The sequence below is a fragment of the Molothrus aeneus genome, chromosome 8, assembly GCF_037042795.1.
Source record: "Molothrus aeneus isolate 106 chromosome 8, BPBGC_Maene_1.0, whole genome shotgun sequence".
Classification (NCBI taxonomy): Eukaryota; Metazoa; Chordata; class Aves; order Passeriformes; family Icteridae; genus Molothrus; species Molothrus aeneus.
The window spans coordinates 21,844,299-21,865,193 of record NC_089653.1 but is presented as its reverse complement, the minus strand read 5'-3'; the positions used below and the strand labels follow the sequence as shown (position 1 = coordinate 21,865,193).

The 20,895-nt window shown below is 56.5% G+C and overlaps 4 protein-coding genes across 5 annotated transcripts; 2 read left to right on the top strand and 2 right to left on the bottom strand.

The window, feature by feature from the left end:
• Positions 1 to 610: 610 nt before the first annotated feature.
• ENTPD7 (ectonucleoside triphosphate diphosphohydrolase 7) lies at positions 611 to 5,754 on the top strand. Of its 2 annotated transcripts, none has more exons than XM_066554601.1 (12): positions 611 to 675; positions 751 to 918; positions 1,023 to 1,228; positions 1,306 to 1,456; positions 1,955 to 2,058; positions 2,132 to 2,188; positions 2,473 to 2,621; positions 2,698 to 2,864; positions 3,627 to 3,951; positions 4,048 to 4,133; positions 4,250 to 4,411; positions 4,548 to 5,754. In XM_066554601.1, exons 1-12 carry the CDS (start codon positions 668 to 670, stop codon positions 4,774 to 4,776), a joined length of 1,812 nt encoding a protein of 603 aa, XP_066410698.1. In that variant the 5' UTR covers positions 611 to 667; the 3' UTR covers positions 4,777 to 5,754. The 2 variants fall into 2 exon arrangements, with proteins under 2 accessions (XP_066410698.1, XP_066410697.1); XM_066554600.1 differs by having other exon boundaries at positions 2,695 to 2,864.
• A 668-nt stretch (positions 5,755 to 6,422) lies between these two features.
• Positions 6,423 to 8,092, bottom strand: ATP6V0E2 (ATPase H+ transporting V0 subunit e2). Its single transcript, XM_066554602.1, has 4 exons — positions 7,954 to 8,092; positions 7,824 to 7,871; positions 7,467 to 7,612; positions 6,423 to 7,202 (listed from the first exon to the last, which is right to left on the bottom strand). Exons 1-3 carry the CDS (start codon positions 8,055 to 8,057, stop codon positions 7,519 to 7,521), a joined length of 246 nt encoding a protein of 81 aa, XP_066410699.1. The 5' UTR covers positions 8,058 to 8,092; the 3' UTR covers positions 6,423 to 7,202; positions 7,467 to 7,518.
• Positions 8,093 to 8,217: 125 nt separating this feature from the next.
• Positions 8,218 to 13,173, bottom strand: COX15 (cytochrome c oxidase assembly homolog COX15). Its single transcript, XM_066554746.1, has 8 exons — positions 12,947 to 13,173; positions 12,341 to 12,463; positions 11,930 to 12,116; positions 10,793 to 10,960; positions 10,236 to 10,317; positions 9,767 to 9,921; positions 8,764 to 8,877; positions 8,218 to 8,501 (listed from the first exon to the last, which is right to left on the bottom strand). The coding sequence occupies exons 1-8, from the start codon at positions 13,171 to 13,173 to the stop codon at positions 8,370 to 8,372; spliced, it is 1,188 nt and encodes a 395-aa protein (XP_066410843.1). The 3' UTR covers positions 8,218 to 8,369.
• Positions 13,174 to 13,252: 79 nt separating this feature from the next.
• On the top strand, positions 13,253 to 17,934 carry CUTC (cutC copper transporter). The gene is made up of 9 exons (XM_066554747.1): positions 13,253 to 13,308; positions 13,627 to 13,698; positions 13,769 to 13,828; positions 13,935 to 14,144; positions 15,300 to 15,335; positions 15,723 to 15,856; positions 16,427 to 16,454; positions 16,853 to 16,958; positions 17,512 to 17,934. Exons 2-9 carry the CDS (start codon positions 13,629 to 13,631, stop codon positions 17,621 to 17,623), a joined length of 756 nt encoding a protein of 251 aa, XP_066410844.1. The 5' UTR covers positions 13,253 to 13,308; positions 13,627 to 13,628; the 3' UTR covers positions 17,624 to 17,934.
• The last annotated feature ends 2,961 nt before the right edge of the window (positions 17,935 to 20,895 follow it).

Below are 20,895 nucleotides of genomic sequence, written 5' to 3'. Positions count from 1 at the left end.
CCATTGGCCGCCGCCGGCCGCCACCCGCCCCTGAAGCGCGCCCATTGGCTAGGCGGGCCGCGCACCGCCCACACACACCGCGCTAATTGGCCGCCGGCGCCGCGGCTCGGGCGCCGCCACTGGCCGGCCGCTTCCTCTGGCGCGTTCGGGCGCGCTGCCCATTGGCAGCCGAGACTGCTCGCCCTGCCAGCCCTCACAGCCCATTGGCTGTCTCAACTTCGCGCCCCGCCCTACCGCGCAGTGCATTGGCCGGCCCGCCCGCGACCTTTGGCCCTCTCGGCCCGCCTCTCCGGGGGACTGAAGAGCCACAATTGGCGGGCGAGTCCGCCACTCCGGACGTCGGAGCGCGCTGTGTATTTGGGCGCCCGCGATTGGCTGGCAGCCTGCGCGCGCCGCCTCCCGGCGAAGGTCGGACGCGGAGCAAGGGCGAAGCCGGGCACCGCCCCCGCCCGCGCGAGTGGGGGCGCGTTCCGCTCACTACGATTGGCCGTCGGGCAGCATGGGCGTGGCTCCAGCAGGGCGGGCAGAGCCGATTGGCCGCCGTGGCGCGGGGGGCGGGGCTCCGCCGGCGGGGCGCGGCGGCGGCGGCGGCGGCCGGTGACGTGTCCGCCGGTGCCGGCGGCGGTGCCCGCAGCGGCGATGCGCTGGCGGGCGGCAGCGGGCGCACATGGCCAGGTGAGTGCGGCCGCGCCGGGGTTCGGGGCCGGGGCCGGCGCGGTGCCGGTGCTCAACAGTGGTCTCTTCCCTCAGGGTCGGCGTTTTCTGCCTGTCGTGGCGCTCGGTGGGATCGTGCCCGGGGCCGCGGCAGCGGCCGGCTGTGCTGGGGCTCGCTCTCCTTTTGGGGCTGCTGCTGCTGCTGGCGGCCGCCGTGCCCCGCCGCTGGGCCGCGCCGCCCCGCGCCTCCCGGCGGGACGAGAGGTGAGCGGGGACCGGGCTGCCGGGAGCGGGGTCACGGCCGCCGCCGGTGCTGAGCCGCCGGTGCTGAGCCGCCGGTGCTGAGCAGCCGTGCCGCCGTGCCGCAGGTACCTGGCGCGGGCGGAGGAGCTGACGGCCACGGACACCGAGGACTCGTCCCTTAATTACGGGGTGGTAGTGGACTGCGGGAGCAGCGGGTCCCGCGTTTTCGTCTACTTCTGGCCCCCGCACAACGGGAACCCCCACGACCTGCTGGACATCCGGCAGATGAGGGACCGCAGCAGCCGCCCCGTCGTCAAGAAAATTAAACCTGGTGCGTGCTGCCCCTCTCCGGCCCCGAACCCCCCGGCACAGACGGGGCGGGCTGGCTCACGGTGCTTTCCCCGCCAGGCATCTCGGTGACCGCGGCAGCCCCCGAGCAGGCCACGCCGTACCTGCGGCCCCTGCTGCGGTTCGCGGCCGCGCACGTCCCGCCGCGGAAGCACAAGGAGACGCCGCTGTACATCCTGTGCACGGCCGGCATGCGGCTGCTGCCCGAGCGGTGAGTTCGCCGCCCTTGTCAGGAGAGCCGGGGGTGCCCTGGGATCCCTCAGCCCCGGGAGGAGCAGGACAGCTGCCTGCTCTTGGAGCTTGCGGGAGAATCGACAATCCTCTGGAAGGGATTGGAAAAGGAAAGGGCGCGTTGTAGGGGCGAGTGGCAAGGGATGCCGGGGGTGCCCTGGGATCCCTCAGCCCCGGGAGGAGCAGGACAGCTGCCTGCTCTTGGAGCTTGCGGGAGAATCGACAATCCTCTGGAAGGGATTGGAAAAGGAAAGGGCGCGTTGTAGGGGCGAGTGGCAAGGGATGCAGAAGGAGGGTTTGAGCGTGCTGGGAAGACATACTTTTGACTGAGGATCTCAAACAAATAGACCTGTTTTTCATCTCCAAAACATGCTGGCTGCAGCAGCAGGACTTGTGGGGTTGAACAGGGATGTAGTGCGGTGTGATTCCTGGTGTCTCCACCAGCATCAGCATCTGTCCCTCTCCTGCAACCTTGCAGGCAGCAAGCTGCAATCCTGGAAGACTTGGTGACAAATGTGCCCCTGGAGTTTGATTTCCTCTTCTCCAAATCACACGCAGAAGTGATCTCAGGGAAGCAGGAAGGTAGGAGCAGCCACAAAGCACTGCTTGTTCTTCTTTGGTATGTTGTTGTAATGACCTTTTCTGTCTTGCGCAGGTGTCTACGCATGGATTGGCATCAACTTTGTCCTGGGACGGTTTGATCACGAGGATGGTGAGTCTGGCTGCTTGTAGAACAGCTGGGAGGGTCTAAGCAGAGCGTACTGGAGTTTGTACCAGTGCTGTAGCTAAGATCAACCTCTGGAGTAGGCAGCAGTGCCCCACTCCTGTCATAAGTGTGAAACTTTCCTGGAGCTGGAAGCTGATCCTTGCAGGTGGCCCTTGGGATCTGCCTGCAGTGGGGGAGGAGCCCTATGAGGCAGCTGTGGGGTGATGATGGAAGGGAGAAGATGCTGCCCCAGGCCCTGCCTCTTGTTGACATGCTGCTGTGGGTTGCAGAGGAGGATGCAGTGGTCACCGTAGAACTTGGGGACCAGGGGAAGCCCCTGGTTCGGAAACGAACAGTTGGGATCCTCGACATGGGAGGCGCCTCCCTGCAGATTGCCTACGAAGTGCCTGACTCCGGAGCCATCTCCTCCCCACAGCAGGTGTGTGTCTGGTCCCCGAGAGCAGCTCCTGCCTTCCCTGGACTGCTGCTGATCATGGACCTATCTGTGTCAGCAGGACGAGGCTGCTAAGAGCTTGCTGGCAGAATTCAACCTGGGCTGTGACGTGCAGCACACTGGCCACATGTACCGTGTCTACGTCAACACTTTCCTGGGCTTCGGGGGCAATTTTGCCCGGCAGCGCTATGAGGAGCACGTGCTGAACCAAACCTATGTGCACAACCGGTATTGCTGCCTCACCTAGTGGTGCCCCCACTAGAGCCTTGTGAAACGGGGTGCTGATTCCTCCATGCTGTGCTCTCCCCCTTGGATTTGCCTCACGAGCTGCCTGTGGTGATAACAGCTCCCACAGCCACGCTGGCAGCAGCTGGTGCCTGGGCTGGCACAGAGGGCTTGGCTGCTGCTGTTCTCCAAGCCTGGCAGGCGTTATCAGTGCCACAGCTCCCTGCCTTCCTCCTTCTCTCCTTGTGACAGGCTACAGGGAGGCCCCTCCTAGTGGCTTTTGGCTTTTCCTGCTCTGACTTCCCCTCCTCCAGCACCGATTCACTCAGCACATCTTTCCATTGCATCCCCACCTTGAGCTCTCCTGTCTCCTGTCTCTCCTTTCCTTCCAAGAGCACTACATGAAGCTGTCGCCAGAGGTGGAGGCTTGGTGCCCAGGTACTCCTGTGCCAGGAGCAGCCCCTGCCTCCAGATCCCCCGGGGCTGTGCAGAGGCACAGATGCCCATGAGCTGGGTGGGGTGGGCCGTGCCTTGTTGCACCCTACAGGTGCTCAGAGCATGTAGCTGCAGGCCAGTGTGACAGATCTGGTGATTTCAGCCTTAGCAGGAGGTGGCAGGGCAGGCACCAGCTCTGCAGGGTACAAGAGGACAAAGCCTGGTCTGGTGCAGAGGGTATCTGGATGAGGGACAGGGCTAGATTAGGCTTTTAGGAGGTGGTATAGGACCCCCTGTGCAATTGCCATTTTTTCCTGGACTGTTTTCTAGCCTGCACAACCAGCAGACAGGGCTGAGCCCCAAGATGCCCTTCTTGGACCCCTGCCTGCCTGTGGGGCTGGAGGACACGGTGGTGAGGGGTGGCCAAACCCTGTACATCAGGGGACGAGGGGACTGGCAGGCCTGTGCAAAGCTGCTGCAGCCCCTCCTAGCAGGGTCCAATGGCAGCCATGTCTCCCTGGTGGAGACCTACAAAGCGCCCATCGACTTCAGCAACAGCGAGTTTTACGGCTTCTCAGAGTTCTTCTACTGCACCGAGGACGTGCTGCGCCTGGGGGGCCAGTACAGTGCCCTCACTTTCACCTCTGCTGCCCAGGTGGGTGCTGCCTCAACCCAGAGCAGCTGGGCTGCTCCTGGGGCTGGGAGTGAGGGCGGTTTCTGTGCTCTGAACCCCAATTTCTCCTTCCCACAGGAGTACTGCAGCCAGCGATGGGAGGTGCTGACTCAGCGTTTCCGTGGTGGCCTCTACTCGGCGCACGCTGACCAGCACCGGCTGAAGTAAATGGGCTGGCTGGGAGGGGCCATGGCTGGCCCTTCTGGGGGCCTTTTGCTGGGGTGGGGCACTGCTGCAGCTGTTAGTGTCTGGCTGATGCTCCTGTGCGCTGTGTCCGCAGGTATCAGTGCTTCAAATCAGCCTGGATGTACAAAGTCCTTCATGAGGGCTTCCAGTTCCCAGTGGACTACCCCAGCCTGCGCACAGCCCAGCTGGTGTACGACCGGGAGGTGCAGTGGACCCTGGGAGCCATCCTCTACAAGACGCGATTTCTGCCGCTCAGGTACCATCGGCTGGTGTCACACAGGGGAGGGTGGCTGGGGAGGAGCAGCACTAACTGGCACTGGGTGAGGGCTCTGCATGGACCCTGGCGGTACCTCACTGCATCTTGTGGCCAGTCGTGATGTTCCTCTCCACAGGGATCTCCGTCAGGAGAGCACCCGGCAAGCACACCCCTCCTGGCTGCGCCTCTCTTTCGTCTACAACCACTATCTGTTCTTTGCCTGCATCCTGGTCGTGGCGCTGGCCATCGTCCTCTACCTCCTGCGGCTGCGCCGCATCCACCGCCGGCAGCTGCGCTCGGCCCAGCACACCCTGCTCTGGCTGGACAAGGTGGTGGTGCCACTGGGCCAGGGAAGCGTGCCGTGATGCCAGAGGTGCCCAGCATCCAGTTGCACCAGCAGAACTAGGACTGGCTGACAGCCTGGGCTCTGAGAGCTTGGACTCCCCCTTAAGGACCATCTCAAAGTCTGTGCTCCGTCGTCTCTGCGTCAGAACCGGAGTCCGTGGCCTGAGGCAGCTATGGACACGAGAGCTTTCCTCTCCACCTTACTCCAGTCCTAATCTTTGCATTCCTTGGCCTCTGGCCTTTGCCTCACTACAGGGTGTAGAGCAAAGTCCTCAGCTACCAGCAGGCTCAAGGCTGCAGCCCTGGCAGATCCCTCAGATAACAGGACACTATTACTGAGGCAGCCAACCCAGGGCTCTGGCCTGAAGTACTGAGCCACCCCGTGACTCAGCTACCAGTTTGTAGAGCAACCTGGTGAGGTGCTGTGGTTCATCACCTGGGGTGGCCTTCTGCAGGCCCTGACAAGCCCAGGGGTGGGAGAGCAGCAGGCGCCAGCTGGAGGAACTGCAGGAACAAGGTAAACCATGAGTTCCACCAGGCTGCTCTGCCCAGCCTGGCTCCTCTTTGAGTATTCCTGAAGGGCTGTCCTGCTCTTTGCTATGTCTTCCCTCTGAGGACAATCCTACAGTCCTACCCATCATCCCAGATTGAGCCCTGAGGGCTCACTGATTGATTCTTGAGGCACCACCAAAGTGGGCTGTCTTTCACTCATTCATTCCCTCCTGGGCACAGCTGCCCTGTGCTGTCCCAGGCACCAGTGTCAGGACCTGTGGTTCTTTCCTCCATGAGGGTGGGCTGGGCCTGCCCCTGGGAGAGCCCCCTCAGCCAGCCCAGCTCAGCTCTCAGCCCCAGGACAGGCCAGGGCTGAGCTGTGCACAGCACAGGCACAAACCTTCCCCGGGGCTGGAGCCCCACCGGTGGTCCAATGAAGTTTGTCACTTTACAGAACTCAGCTGTTCCCATTCCTGTAGCAATAAACAAACCCCTTGAGCCATCCAGCACTGTCTCATTTCCTAGTGAGCAGCTCCCAGCAGCAATGGCCCCTGGCTGGTGGCATGGCAGGGTGGCTGCATGGCTGCACAGCTCTGCTGCTGCTTCCTGCTGCCACAGTGGGATGATGGAGCTCCTTTCTTTCCTGCCAGTGTTGTTCTGATTCCAGCAGGACTGAGCTTAACTGAGCTGGTAGCAGCAAGGGGAGCTTGATCCAAACCAAACTGCTGGGATCCTTGGAAACAGCATCCTTTGCTGCCCTCTTCCTAAGAGGAAAATCCTGCCCACTCAGAGGCACTCAGAGCCTCTCCAAGATCTTGGGCTCTGCTTTTTACCTCGTTCCCCACCTGACTCTTAGCTGCCTGGCAAAGAGGCTGCTGAGCTGCTCCAGCACCATGGAAATGCTCCCAGCACAGCTGCAAGAGGCCGGGCAAGTACCCAGTTCTCTCTAGCACACACAGTTCCCTCCCTGTGACCCTGGTCTCACAGCATGAGCACACAGGTGCCATCAAGGATAAAACTTTCCATGCATCAGTGTGCTGCTGACCTCCTGCTCAACAGCTGAGGATCCCAGCCTTGTTCTCATGGTGCAGAACAGTGTTGGGGAAAGGAAAGGCATCTGAATAAGGCCAAGACTTGTTCAGCCTCAAAGCAGCAAGTGACTCAGTCTCCAGCATGACTTCCTAGAAAAAGGATTTATTTCCACAACACAAGTTAAACGACACAGACAAATAAATAAATAGATAAATTATCTAATAAATAAGGGGAAACCTGAAACACAGTGCCCTACTTGGCTCTCCTCAGAACCTGGACCCATCTTGTTGTGGTGGAATACCTAAACACTACTGCAGCTGCCTCCCTGCTCAGCTGGGAGACAGCCTTCTCTTCATCCCTGCCAGCAGACCCCAACACCTCCCTTACCACACCCACGGGGGTCTGCATGCTCCTCCAGGGTCAACCCTTTGTTCTTCCACCCACAGCCAGAATCTGCCTTAGCAGGGACCACCCCCACCACAGGGCACTGCTCACTCCACAGGGATGCAATGGCTCCTGTGTTCTCATGCAGACGGGCAGCCAGTGGATGTGATGATCAGGGACAGGGCAACTAGTGGGGCAGCTTGGGCTACGAGCAGGGGTTTCATGTGGGGACTAGGGCTGAACACACCAAGAGGGCAGGACAAGCACTGCTGGAGCAGGATCTGCTTGCACCACACACAGATCCCTCACAGGATGGGGTCCCAGTCACTGCAGCACTGGGCCAGCTGAGGGGATCTCTCCATGGTAGCGTGGCTGCTCCTAGGGCCAGATCAGCAGGCTCTCATCCAGGGATGCTGCCTGCTGGGCTTGGTTCAGGCTGCAGTGCTCCAGGTGTGCTTGGGCAGTGGGTCCAGCCTCTGTCCAGCACCTCTGGGAGCTGTTTGGTACAGGAGGGTGGAGGCTGGAACAGCTACAAGAGCTGGGGGAGGGAGAAAAGAAGAGAAGTTAGCACCAAACTGCATTCATGAGGGAGCTCCCACAAATTTGAGAACTACAGTGCTGGATGTGCTCAGGCCCAGCGCGCAGCCAGCAGCCCCACACTGGGACCAGCTCAGCACAGCCACAAAGCACTGAAGCCAAAGCATTTCCCCCAGCCCAGCCAGGGCTGGCTGCAGCTCCCTCCCCAGGCAGATACAGGCAGGCGAGCAGGGATATCTGCCATCCCAGCTCCCTGGCCACTCACGGTGATGGATTTGATGGGGGTCTCTGTTGAGGCGCCAACTCCCAGGAACTGCTCACTCCCAGAGGAAGCGCACGTACCAGATGGTCTCGTTCTTCAGCTGCGGCCCGAACAGGGGGTTGGCCTGGGCCAGGATGGCGATGAGCCAGCTGCAAAGGGACGCAATCCGCTGTCAGGCCCCCGGCAGGACCAGAGCGCCAGGAGCGGCCCCTGCCCCGGGAGTGATGGGCCCGGGAGGGAGGCGGGCCGCAGCCCGGGGACCAGCCTCCATCCATGGAGGACGCTGGGCAGCAGCCACCGGTCTCGGTGAAGCCAGGGGAGGTGGGGGAAAGGCTACCGGGCCCGGCCCGCGGTACTCACAACAGGTAGCAGCACACAGCGGTGGTGACCAGCATCGTGATGATCACCCTGCGGAGACACCGGTGTTAGCACGGGAAGGCCCAGCTCCAGAACCCCCGACCGCGGCACCCCCCGAGGAGCCCCGACTCACCCGCGGTTCGGCCCCTTGGGCACGAACCAGGGCGCGGCGATGCCCACGAGGCCCCAGAAGGCGGAGAAGAGGACGAGCGGCAGCGCGAAGCTGTGCGCCGTCATGGCCGCTCCGCACCGGACTGCGCCCGCCCGCCGCCGCCGCGCCCCGCCCGCCGCCGCCGCGCCGCCAGCCCGCGCCTCCCATTGGCGGATCCGCTCGGCCCGGCCCCCGCGTCGCTCCGCAGCTCGCTCCGCGCAGGAGCACCCAGCCAGACACAGCCGCTTCACAAAACTCCTTTATGTTACAAAGCTCGCACTCGCCGCCTCCCGCGCCAGCCCGGCTGGGCGCACACCGCCCTGCGCACCCGCGGCTTGGGGCTCGGCCGCCCCTGCGTTCGGCGGAGCGGCTCCAGGAAGGGCTCCCCCGCCGGTGCGCTACTTGGGAACTCTCCGGAGCTCGCTCATGAGCCATAGTGCCATGCTGAGCAGGGCCAGGGAGCCCGACTGGTGCGTAGCAGCCAGAGGCGTAGGGACATACAGCAGCAGGGTGCTGATGCCCAGGCCCACCTGCCAAGAAGGGAGAAGAGGTAAAAGCAGTTGTGGGTGCACCAGGGATCCCATGCCCAGCACAAAATGTGGTGTTAGAAAGGGTCACGGCCACACCATGAGCCACCTCAAATTCAGAGTGTGCATGCAGTATAGTGAGGTCTGGGGTCTAGGCAGCTCCACCTCTCAGCTCTGGACTCTTGGAGCCAGCACAGATCCAAGTGGGGTCAGGTCTGCCTTGTGAATGTGCTACAAAGGAGTAGGAAAAAAATAAGGGCAGTACCTGCATGCAAGCTACAGCCAGTAAGGAAGTCACAGCCATCCTGGTCCTTCGAGGCAGTGGGATCTTCCTCGAGAAGAAGTACAGCGCTGTGACAGCTGTGATGGAGGCAATTCCCTACAGAAGGGAAGGGAAACAACCACCCTTCAATGAAAGTACAAGGGAAATGGGTGCAGTGCGCCTTCCATGCAGTAAAAGAAATTGTGTGAACAGTATTTAACTAAAGAAATGTATTAATGGCCATGACCAAATCCTAGAGCTTCCACACCATCAGGTTAACAACCCTGAAATTTAAGTGAAGTTACAGAGACTTTTAATTTCCTCCAAATGAATGCTTTACTTTTCAACAGCTTCTCATTAATTCAAGTCATTAGAGATTGTGTCTGCCCCTTCCCCAGCTGCCACCTTGACAACTGAAGGTGGAAGCTGTCATCTGGAAAGCTGATCTCACTTCCACCACTCAGCTGTAGTTCACCAGCATAATCTTGCTGTGCAGGTCACCCAAGGTGATCCAGCTTAATCTTTCTTTTTTTAGTCTTAGCCACAGCTTAGTTCACAGCAGTGCTGCCAGTGGCATTTAATATCCAGATTGCTCTAACTAGCTGAGATATACCCACAGGGCACTCCTGTGCAAAACAAGTTCAGAAATGCTGCAGGAAGCCTTCAATATCAGGATTTCCAAGTTTGATTTCACACAGCTTTCCCAGACATTTCAATAGCAAGGGCCACCCCAGATTGTAGCTCATGTTATGGAAAAGGAGAATCAGAGAAACAAAGTGTGTTACTTGCGCAGGAGGAAGAGCTCCTTAAGGAAGAAGGCCACACTGAAAATAAAAAACAATGCTAAACTTCCTCTTCCTGCAGAAGCAAACTGGTAAGACGCTCTCAGGCCCTTTGGACACCCTGGAAATCACTCAAGCTGACAGAACCACAGCCCAAAGAAGACAGCTTGGCTGCAGGAGGCAACCAAGAAGCAGCCCAGACATATCAGGAAGACAGCACTTACCAAGATCCTGTGATCAAACTGGACAGTTGTAGGATTCTCAAAGATATTTCTCAGCACGGGGGAGAAGGCAAGGAGATCATCTGGGATCCAGCGCTCCCCCATTTTGGGGAAGGAATTGTACACAAGGCCAGCATCCAGCCCTGCCACAAAGGCACCTGTAATTCCAGAGCAGAAAATGAGACTACCAGAGTAGACAAAGGTGTCACTCCAGGTTGCACAGCTCTCATTCAAGAGCTCAGCTTGATCCTGAATTTTTTTTAGCAAGATATACAGAGATGACACAGCACAGGAAGGCTGGAAGGTGCCTCTCCACCTGGCCAGGAAAGACCAGTGAGGAGGTTCTTGACTGTAGGATCCCTGACAGCAGCAGTTTTCCCAGAGCATGGATGGGGTTGCTCACAGAACAGAAGAAAAAAACAAACCAGCAGAGAGGAATGAGTCACAAAGTGGACAGCAGAAAGAGCTTTACCTGAAAGAGCAGTAAGAAAAATGAGAGCTGTAGTGCCGTGAGCATATTGTCTCAAGCGAAGGAGCTGTTTGGTTTCTGGCAACTGTAAAATAAAAAGAAAAGAAGAAATAATCAAGGCATTTCCAGTGCTGTTGGCAGCAGCTAAGAAAAGCCTTCACAAAACACACAGGCCAAGGAGTTGGCTTGTATTTTAGAGGGGGATTTTACAGACCACCATACAGCAGCCATGCTTCAGTTAATCAAGTCCAGCTCTGTGCAGAAACTGAAGTGGCCCCTAGACAGTTACTGGCATAAATAATTTACCCCAGCCAGGCACACCCCTGGCTGAGCTTCCACAAATTCTGAGACTCATCAATTTGATCCAAACAGCACGAGCCAAAGCAAGTGTCCCATAACCATAAGTTTACAGAATGGGTGTTTGTAACACTGTAAGTATTAGATCAGAGTCAGGAACAGAGACTACAAGAGAGGCACCATCAGCCTTCACATCCTTTCCTTACGTTCACATCACACCCCAGCCCTGTGAACTGACGCTGCCCTGACACACCACTGCGTACCTTGTGTTGTGGAAGCAGCAGAGACAGCCCTGTCCACAGGCTGGCAGAGTACAGGACCAGTGCCGAGCCCAGGTGTGCTGCCAGACGGTACTGACTGACCCGGGGGATGTCGTACGAGTCTGGCTTCTCTTCCAGACCACTCTTCACCATGTACCATCCCAGCAGCCCCTAACAAAACAGGAGAGGGCTCAGGGCCAGACAGGACAGCAGCAACCACTAAAATGGGATAAACATTAGGGGCAAAGCAACTTGTTTCCTCTACTTTCAACTAGCTACCAGTACTGACACACTGTCATGGTGTGTCACTGACACCAAGCCATCATGAATCCCACTGTCTTAGTTATGCTGAATCAGAAGATACCAAACTGACAGAGGGCAGGTTTAGATTAGATTTGGGAAAAAAATTCTGTGCTGTGAGACGTCACCACATTTCTCTTCACAGAGAAAAGCAAGGCACAATTTTTCCCAAGAATATTTCTGGGTTTCACATTCTCTGAACCTCGGAGAAAGGAAAAACAATTCTTATCTCATTTGTTGTGCCTGTGTTTGTGCAAAAGTAGAATGCAATATGGAGATTGTTTACTCAAAGTGATGGTGTTTTGTTTCCTTGGCCTATCAGGGCCGTGTGTGTGTGTGTCAGGACTGTGGGCTGACAGTCACAAGAGTCACAAGTGTGTGCAGTTGGGTGCCTGGCACATTCAGTTTAGATGTAATGTAATAGAGTATAGAATAATATAGTATAATAAAGTAATCAATTAGCCTTCTGATATCAATGGAGTCCTCCTCATCATTCCTCTCCTTCGCTGGGGGCAAAAATATCCACTATAGTGAGGGTGGTGGGCACTGGAACAGGTTTTTCAGAGAAGTTGCGGGTGCCCCATCCCTGGTCAGATTGGACGGAGCTCTGAGCAAACCGGTGCAGTAAAAGATATTTCTGGTTCGGGGGCTAAAACTAGATGATCTGTGGAGTCACTTGGTGATATTCAGAGGGGGGCTAACACTGGATGATCTGTAAGGTCATTCAGAGGGGGCTAAAACTGGATGATCTGTGGGGTCACTTGGTGATATTCAGAGGGGGCTAAAACAGGATGATCTGTGGGGTCACTCAGTGGCCTCAGAGGCTGTCAGGGCTCTCACCTGGAAGCAGACAAGCGCGCAGAGTGCCAGCACACGGCCCTTGAGGGGCGGGCTGAGGCAGCCGCGGTGCCAGAAGTAGGCGGCAGGCAGCAGGTAGGCCAGGCCCACGGCACGGCCCCACATGCGGTGAGAGTACTCCATGTACCAGATGAACTTGAACTCTGGCAGCGTCATGTCGTGGTTCAGGCTGTTAAGGGACAATAAAGCAACTGTTTCACAGCCCCCCGCTGAACTTTGCACAGCATGGGATGGCCTTCCCCAGAGAACAGCAGAGGAGCCACCACCAGGCAGGCTTTGTGCGCCTTCCCAGTGACTTCACAAAACATTTTCTTCCTTACCATGGGTTGATGAGTGGCTCAGTCGCAGGAGGGATGCTCTCAGCCCACCCTCCTTCCAGTATTGCACACTCACATTTTAAACTCTGGGAACTGCTGGTACTTCTGGAACTCGGCTTCCCACTCCTGCTGCGTTCGGGGGGGTTTCATCTCCTTCACCAGGTGCCAGTCGACCATAGAAAGGCCTGATTCTGTCAGCCTGGGAGCAGAGACACCCACAGGTACAACTCACTCCTTGGCAGTCAGCAAATCTACGGAACTGAAGTGAGAGCTGTGGGCTGCACAGCAACCCAGGAGCTGGGACTTCGATGTCAGTATACTCTGTGGCTCTATGATAAATCTTAAAACCCTTGTTCAGACAATCCTTAAGCCCTCAACTAGAAACAGGATGGAGATCAGAGAGTCTGTGAGTGACCATCCCTAAAATGACGATAAATGTGTAAGAGCTGCCCCGCAGTGGCACCCACAGACCATGAACGGTCTCCGCGGTACTCCCAGCCCTATCCCACCACGGCCCCTTGCAGCCAAAAAGGGCAGGCATGGGAGGGGCTCTCAGAGGCTCTCGGTGTGCGGACAACCGCAGAGGGTCACCGGCGGCGCGGACCGGAGGGCACACACGGGTGGCTGCCTCCACGGCCCCGCTGTGCGCCCCTGCCGGCGGGGCTAGGGGTGCCGCGCTCACCTGGTAACGCCGCCCAGCACCACGGCACCGGCCACGGCGCCGCTGCAGACCAGCAGCCATCGCCCCACGGCGGGCGGCGGCGGTGGTGGCGCGGCGGGCTGGGGCGCCTGCTGCAGCAGGCGGCGCGGGAGGCAGAGCGGCGGGGGCAGGCGGCCGTGTGTCGGCGGTGGCGGTGTGGGTCCCCCCCGCAGCAGCCGCCAGGCCCCGCCGCGCGCCGCTCGCAGCATCCCGAGCCACGCCGGAAGTGTCGCCGTCGGAAGCGCGGGACGAGCACTTCCGGGCCCGCCCGGGCGTCGCCATGACGATCGCGCGGCGCGTGACCAGCAGCGCAGAGCAGCGACCCCCGCGCGCCACCAGCGCAGGTGCTGAGGGCGCGTGCGGGACGGGGGCGGGGCCCGCGCGGCGGCGGGGGCGGGGCCGAGGCGCCCGAGGGGTGGGGCTTGCTCGCGCCGCGCGCCGGCGTGGGCGCGCCCGGCTCGCGTCCCGCGCCTCCGCCCGCCCGCGCGCCTGCCCTCGCGCCAACGGGCGGTTCGGGCCCGGGCCGCGAGGGGGCGGGTCCGGAAGCGCGGGAGGGGGGTGGGGCCTGAGGCGGAAGCGGGGCGGGCCCGCGGCGGGGCCGGCGCGGCCCGGGAGGGCGCCATGGGGCGGTCCGGGGTGACCGCGCCGCTCCCGCTCCGCAGGCATGGACGATGGCTTCCTCATGGAGGTGTGCGTGGACTCGGTGGAGTCCGCCGTCAACGCGGAGCGCGGAGGTAAGGCCCGGGGGCCTCGCGGGAGGGGGCGGTAGCGCGGCGGGGCCGGTTCTGACGCGCCTCTCCGCAGGTGCCGGGCGGATCGAGCTGTGCGCGGGCCTCGTGGAAGGAGGGACCACCCCGAGCATGGGTGAGCCGCGGCCGCCCCCGGGCCGCCTTCCCCGCCGGTCTCCCCGCGCTGGTTCCCGCCGCGCCCGCGCCCGGCCGGTGCTGAGCCGCCCCCGTCCCGCCGGCAGGGCTGCTGCAGGTGGTGAAGCAGTGCGTGCGGGTCCCGGTGTTCGTCATGATCCGGCCCCGCGGCGGGGATTTCCTCTACTCGGACCGGGAGGTGGAGGTGATGAAGGCCGACATCCGCCTGGCCAAGCTGCACGGCGCTGACGGGCTCGTGTTCGGGGCCCTCACCGAGGACGGGCGCATCGACACCGAGCTCTGCACGGCGCTGCTGGGTGAGGGCGAGCTCTGCCAGGCGGAGCTCTGGGCCTGGCGGGGCTGTGACGCTGCTCCGGCTGGTGCCGTAGAAATGTACAGAGGGCTTGGGTCTGTGCATCCTGTCTGCGGTCTTGCCATCTCTTTCCACCGTTTTCGGTTTCATGTCCTGCCATACCTGTGAGACATTAAGTACTTTAGAAACTTTGCAGGCCGAGGGCCACAGCTCCAAGCCATTCACACAGAGTTTGAGGCCACCTGGGACATAATAGCAAAGTGTAGGAAGGCTTAGGTGAGCTGCTTTAACCTGTTGAATTCTCTCTCGCATTTTCTTTGTCCTTTGTTCTTTTCCTTATGTCCTTACTGCAGGTGTCTAGGGTCTGTATCTCCTGGACTTTGGCCTTGTGTGTAGCTGGCAATTCATCTTCATTTTTCTCTCTTAACAGACAGAAGGAGAAAAGATCATAAGAGAGAGGTGTGAACACATGAAAAGCTGCAGTGGGAGACTGTTAGCCCAGACCACAAACATGCAGAAGGAAATTCTCTTTCTTGCTGCATGTTTTTTGGGAGCTACGGCCAAAGCTGAAGAGGCCTGGGGCTTTCCCTGGTGATGTGGTGCTGAGGCTCTCATACGAAGGGGAATGTGCTGTAAGGAGTGCAGCAAAGGACAAGGGTCTTGCCAGGACTTAGTAGAGAGTAGGTGGATATCTTTTTGTAGAAATAAATAAGCTTTTCTCAGTAAGTAGAGGACCTCGGGTGAAGTTTGCTATGGTCTGAGAGCAGAAATTGTAGGTAGTGAAAGAAATCACAAAAATCAGCTCCCCTGCTTCCAAAGAGCAATGGTCCTGGCCTTTCCCCAGCTAGATGATACAACTTCCCTGCTTCCTTCCTGCTGAGAAACACATCTGTGGTGGGAATGAGGGTTCTGCATGTCCCAGATAGGATGGGGGATTTTGGTGTTACCCATAAAACCAAAGGTTTGTTGCCTTCTCAAAGGTTAGAAGAACTCTTCCCCACGAAAAAGCTTGGATGAGCAGTATTGTTCCCAGCAAGAATGGGGACTCTCTGAGCTCCCTAGGAATGGTTGAGAAGCCTTTGCCCTCTCAGGTGTGTTTCTGCTTGTAGCACAAGGGACTCTGTTCCAGCCCTGACTGACCACGTGTGTTCTTTTGCAGCCGTGTGCCGTCCCCTGCCCGTCACGTTTCACCGCGGTGAGTCTGCAGGGACAGCAGCCCTGGGCAGGGGCCAGTCTGTGTGTGTCCCACTGCTGGGGGAGGGAGGGGCTGCGAGGGAGCTGAGCTTGATCTTCTTTGGTTGCTCTTTGTGGAGGGAGAGCTCTGCAGGCTGTGCTGTTCCCCACAAGAGAAAAGGTCCAGGGGGCTCAGGTTTGGGAGCTGTCTCATTGCCCTGTGAGAGAGGAGGTGTCTGAGGAGCTGGGTATGCCCTGGCACTCTGCAAGGGGAGTGTTACAGTCAGGAGCTGTGAACCCAGGGTGTGAGCAGGACCCTTCCTATCTCTGCCTTTGGGGAGCTGGCTGAGGGACAGAGCTTGAGCACAATGAACTGAGTGATTTCTGAGCTGCTGTTCTGGTCCCTCAGCCTTTGACATGGTGCATGACCCGCTGGTGGCACTGGAGACCCTGATTTCCCTGGGCTTTGAGAGGGTGCTGACAAGTGGCTGTGACAGCTCAGCACTGGAAGGATTGTCCTTGATTAAGAGGCTTGCAGAACAGGTGAGTGCTTGCTGTGCTCTGCTGGGTTACTGTGGCTGCATCCTGGCACTGCCTGCAGGCAGCTGCTTTATGGTATCCCTCGTTTCTGGAAGGGAATTCTGTCAAGGACTGTTTGCCTTCCCTCTCTTGCTTGGCTTTAATCTGTTTCCCCAAGTCCATGTAGGCTGGGCCCTGAAATCTCCCACAGCAAAACCTGGTTGGGTTCTTGCTTGCAGATTTGGGGTGGGTGATGGGAGAAGGTTTAGACAGCTGGCATGATGATCCCACACAAACAGCAGAGTGGGGTCCCTGCTGAGTGTCTCACAGTTCCTTTTAGGAAAGTGCAACAGGTGAGGCAGGAGGGAATGGTGACAGGTTGTCTTAGCTGTAACTGCAAGTTCTTTTCCACTTTTCATTTTAAAACATGAATGGTACAAAAAAGATGGGTGAGAGCACACAAACTGTAAACCATGGTGACATCCATGAGCTTATGGAAGATGCTGCATGTTAAGTTTCTTTGCTGCCTCACAAACGCACGTGTGGATGTGGTCCTCAATAACATCACTGACATGTATGTTACTTTTCTTTCAGGCAAAGGGCAGAATTGTGGTGGTGCCAGGTAATGTTTTTTGTCATCTGTACCAGGTCCTGCAATCCTTAGCCTTTCCTGGCTAGCCTCCTTGCCCTGGATTCCTTGCCCTGGAATCCACTTTCTGATCTGGCTTTCTGAGCCAGCTGCCCAGGAGGAGCAGCTCCTGTCCTGGTGTGAGTAAAGGCCATGCAGCCTGTTGGGGAGGGCAGAGCCCTGCAGCTATTGCTCCCTGCAGGGTTTGGGGACAGCTCTAGATCTGTGGGAGAGCATGAGCCAAGGCTTCTCCCGTCCCTTTTCACTTGCCCATGTCTCTGTTGCCCCAAGGGCTGTTTCTTCCCTTCGGTGTATGAGGCTCCTGTCCCTTAGTGGTGAGGTCTGGAACAGTGTCATTGCTCGGTGTGTGACATCGGGCTTGTTCCCACCAGGAGGTGGCATCACGGAGCGCAACCTGCAGAGGATTCTGGAAGGCTCCACTGCTTCTGAGTTTCACTGCTCTGCTCGCTCAGCTCGGGACTCAGGGATGAAGTTCAGGTAACTGATTATTTGTGTTTATTTTTTAGCAGAACTCTGTGAGGGAAAGGCTAATGAATGTGAGCATGGGTTTGTAGAACTGGCATTAATTTCAAACGGCTTCCTGAGTGCTAGTTGTGCTTTTCTGTTTGGGATCATGGTGCCTGATATTCTGCAGTGTATGAATCCAGCAGTGCTCCTCACGTGGACATGAGTTCCATGCAGCACCAGATCCTTGGGGCATTTCTCTTGCTACTGGTGCCCTAGGAGTTCTGAGGGCACTTGGGAAGGTGGATTGTGGTGTAGTTGCCTTAAACTTTTAACATAAACATGTAGGATTTGGCAAGCCAGTGGGATGTGCTTCTGAAATACGAGTGAGGAATGGGCTATATTTGTCCCTACGTCTGCACTTCTTTGGATTATTGTTCTTTCTATTACTGTCCCAACTTAGGTTTGGCTGGCACCATCTTTGGCCAGTGCTGAAGCTAGGGGTAATATGGGGGTGTTTTTCTTGGTGGATCTTACTCCTCCGTGTCCCCAGCAGGTCACCACTAATCACTGGTTTTCCTGACAGAAACCCGAACGTTGCCATGGGAGCGTCCTTCTCTGCCCCCGAGTACTCCATAAAGGTGGCAGACGTGGCCAAAGTGAGGACCCTGAACGCCATTGCCAAGAACATTCTGTAGTGGAGGGCCCAGAGCACAGAGACTCCAGGGTGTGCCCTGGCACACGGACTGATGGGCACTGCTTCCGTCCCCAGGCTGCAGAGGATGTGCACTAGGTGATGGAGCCTGACACCTCTTCCCTTGCCTTCCCTCAAGTCCCTGGCCTGGAAACTTATGTTGGCCATTTTAAATAAAAGGACTCATTTCCAGATGTTGCAGCAGCAGCAGCTGTTGGGCAGCATTTGGGAGGAAGGGAGGTGAGCAAGCAGGGGGACTGAATTGTATAGCACTGCATGTGATTGTCAAATAAACACTGCAGCTGCCCCCCTCTTGCTGTGCTTTTCTAGAGTTTGTTTATGTTTTCAGGTAAGACCGTGACCCATGTTGCATAGCCTGAATTGGGACCCTGCTGTGCCAGAGAATACAGAATCACATCCAGAATGCCAGGGTGGGAAACACCATGGCCACAGCTGGGAAACAAGGCCAGCTGTGGTCAGCCAGCAGCATAGGTGGGGATTAGCAATGCAGCAGGTGTAAGTGGTGAGAAGCACCTGGCTGATGGGGTGAGGAAGGTGTGAGCCATCCTGGGCTGTGGGTCCTCAATGCACAAGGTGGGGTTGGTGTGTGAGATTTCTTGGGAGGACAAGCTGCTTTTTCTAAGGGAGTTTCCAGGTCCTTGTCCCAACATAAAGCATAAACTGCTTGTTTTCTAGACAGTGTTTGGGGAATGTGCCTGTTGGATCATTGCTGCCTAGTCAGGATTGAAGCGTCAGACTCAGCTACTCTGTAAAATACCCAGTGAAAGATTTAAATGGTATCAGAGGGTGCATTAGAAGTGTAGAGTCCTAGAAGTAAAGCACCTTTATCCATCCTGCCTGCTCTTCTGTAAAAGATCACAAAGCTGAAGAGGATTCCTCTGACAGCCAAGACATTGGACCTCAGGACAAAAATGCTGGGTACAGATTTCCCATCTTGGCAATAGCTTACAGCCTGTGAGGATGTATGGAAAAAATGTGATACCTGACAAGGTGGCAGCACCTTTGTCACCTTAAATACAATCACATTATTGAAAACCCATCATCAAGACTACATATTTTCAGTTTAAAGGGTACATCCACTTTTTCACATGAATCCATCAGAGGTATTGGTGTCTCCAAAAATACCTTGGGAACTTAAGTTCTTAACAGAGGAACTGGGAAGGGAGTGACTGCATGGTGCTGGTGTCAGAGCTTGCTTCAGCACTGACAGATGTGCGGGCTTTAGGGAAGAATCCAAACTTGGAAAGAGTGTTTAAATTTATTATTATGGTCAATAGAGAGTTCATGAGAGTTCATAGGAGTTCATGACTTATGTTGAGATTTTATGAGTCATGGTTGTGATTATGATACTGGTAGCTCTGTTAAGATTGGGCTACCAGTATCATAATAATGATAATTAAGGTGAGAATATTCTGCTGACCAGGCTGCCTCATGTTTTTGAACATGGGGTAAGAACACGACGAGGCAGAGAAACTTCAGAGAAGATACGAGCAGTGAGGGCTGGAGCAGTTTGGCTGATTGCCTGGCAGAGACCTCAGGATCAGACCCTGTGTGAGACAGGCACGAATCAATACCTAGTTTTGAAAAGCTATAACATGCTGTATAACAGATGGATAAAGAGAGGTGAGCACAGGGATATGATGGTATTGCTGGCCAAAGAGGTGCTACTTAGATTACCTTGGTCCCAGTGAATGTTTTCTGGGTATTTTAGTGGAGGAAGATTTAGGGAAGGAGCTGAAGGACAGTAAAGCTTTGTGGGTTTTTAAGAGGAGCATGCCCCAGCTGTGAGGGTAGAGAAAGTGGGTTATGCTTGCTTTGAACATCAGAGGGAGCGGAATCCTATGCTGAGGGCAACACTTCAACTCTTGAGTGAGAGACTAAAGCCAGGGTGAGGATGAGATAAACCTGTACTAAAAACTGAGATAAACAATGGGATGGGGCATTATGTAGGGAGGTGTCATAAACAAGTGTGCCCCTTGGCAGCAGTGCTCCAAGTGGTTTTGAGCAAGGCCAGAGGACACCTCTGCCAGTGCCAGAAAGACAAATCACATCAGCAGTCCAGATGGAGGAGGGCTGAGTGAGTGCTCCATTCACTTCTTACTCATTGCATCAGTTTACAGCTCTCATGAGCAGTGTAATGGTTCTGGCCTGGAGGACGTAGCACTATGGATAGTTTTATTTACAAAAACATGTGGATTTAATCAGAGAAATTGCTAATAATTAACCACTGAGTTGGACATTGAGCCTTTCTTAGGTATTGATGGTTCCTGAGGAATTACTCATCGTGTCACCCTTGACTTCTGAGTTATCTTGTAACTCCGTGTACAATGAGACAGCACAATAATTGCAGTCACCCTACTGTCCTCTTTTATCTGCTGTTCCCCAAAACCACACATGATAAAGCAAATCCAGTTCTAGCCTTAGTAGCACTGTCCCCATGTGTTCCTGTCACACTTAGGCCTTCCTAAGCAACAAGGGTTCAGTGGCAGTCAGTCTCCTTGGGAGTCATCCTCTTTCTGTCAGATGTTGGGGGTTACCTTAGCATGAAGATTCAAAGTCTCTTTGGGGTTTTGTGGTCAGCCAACTGCCATAACACACAGACAACATGGAAATGTGGGAAAGAAAGAAGCAAAAGAAGGAATTTGGAAAATCTTCAGGCCCTGCAGACTGGAAATTAGTAAAAAGAATCTGGATCCTGAAGACTTAGAAAGACCAGTACAGCATGTGGTGAGCTCAGCTGCCAGACACTGCAGATTCCCAGGCCAGGGGCACTGCTGGTGTCATGGGCCCCCTTGCCAAGTGGCACCAGCCACTGTGGGACCAGCCTTTGCTGGACTTTTTGTTGGCCTTCAGCATGCTTCTCACCAGAGAGATCTGTTGCATCAAAGTAACGTCTTCAGCAGGTCCAGACGAGTTTGTGTCTGTTGGTGTGCACTGATCAAGGCTATGGTTTCTGAGCAATGGCTGTGGTGTCCTGCAGTGACTCTGTGACTTCCCTGTATCTCCCCTTTGGTCTCTTCCTTGGGTCTTCCTCTGCTCTCTTCTCCTGACTGTGCAGCTTCCCAAGCCCTTTTGGTCACTGCTTTGGTTTGTAGGGTTGTGCAATAGCACTGAGTTAATAAATAACTGTGGGTCATCAGAGTTTTTTGTCCCAAGACCGCTTGAGGGTGTGGGGGGACTTTTATCCCAAGCATCTGCCCAGGTCTCTCAGTTGGGCAGAGCGAGAGGAAGGAGCTGCCGTTTCTCCTTCCCCGA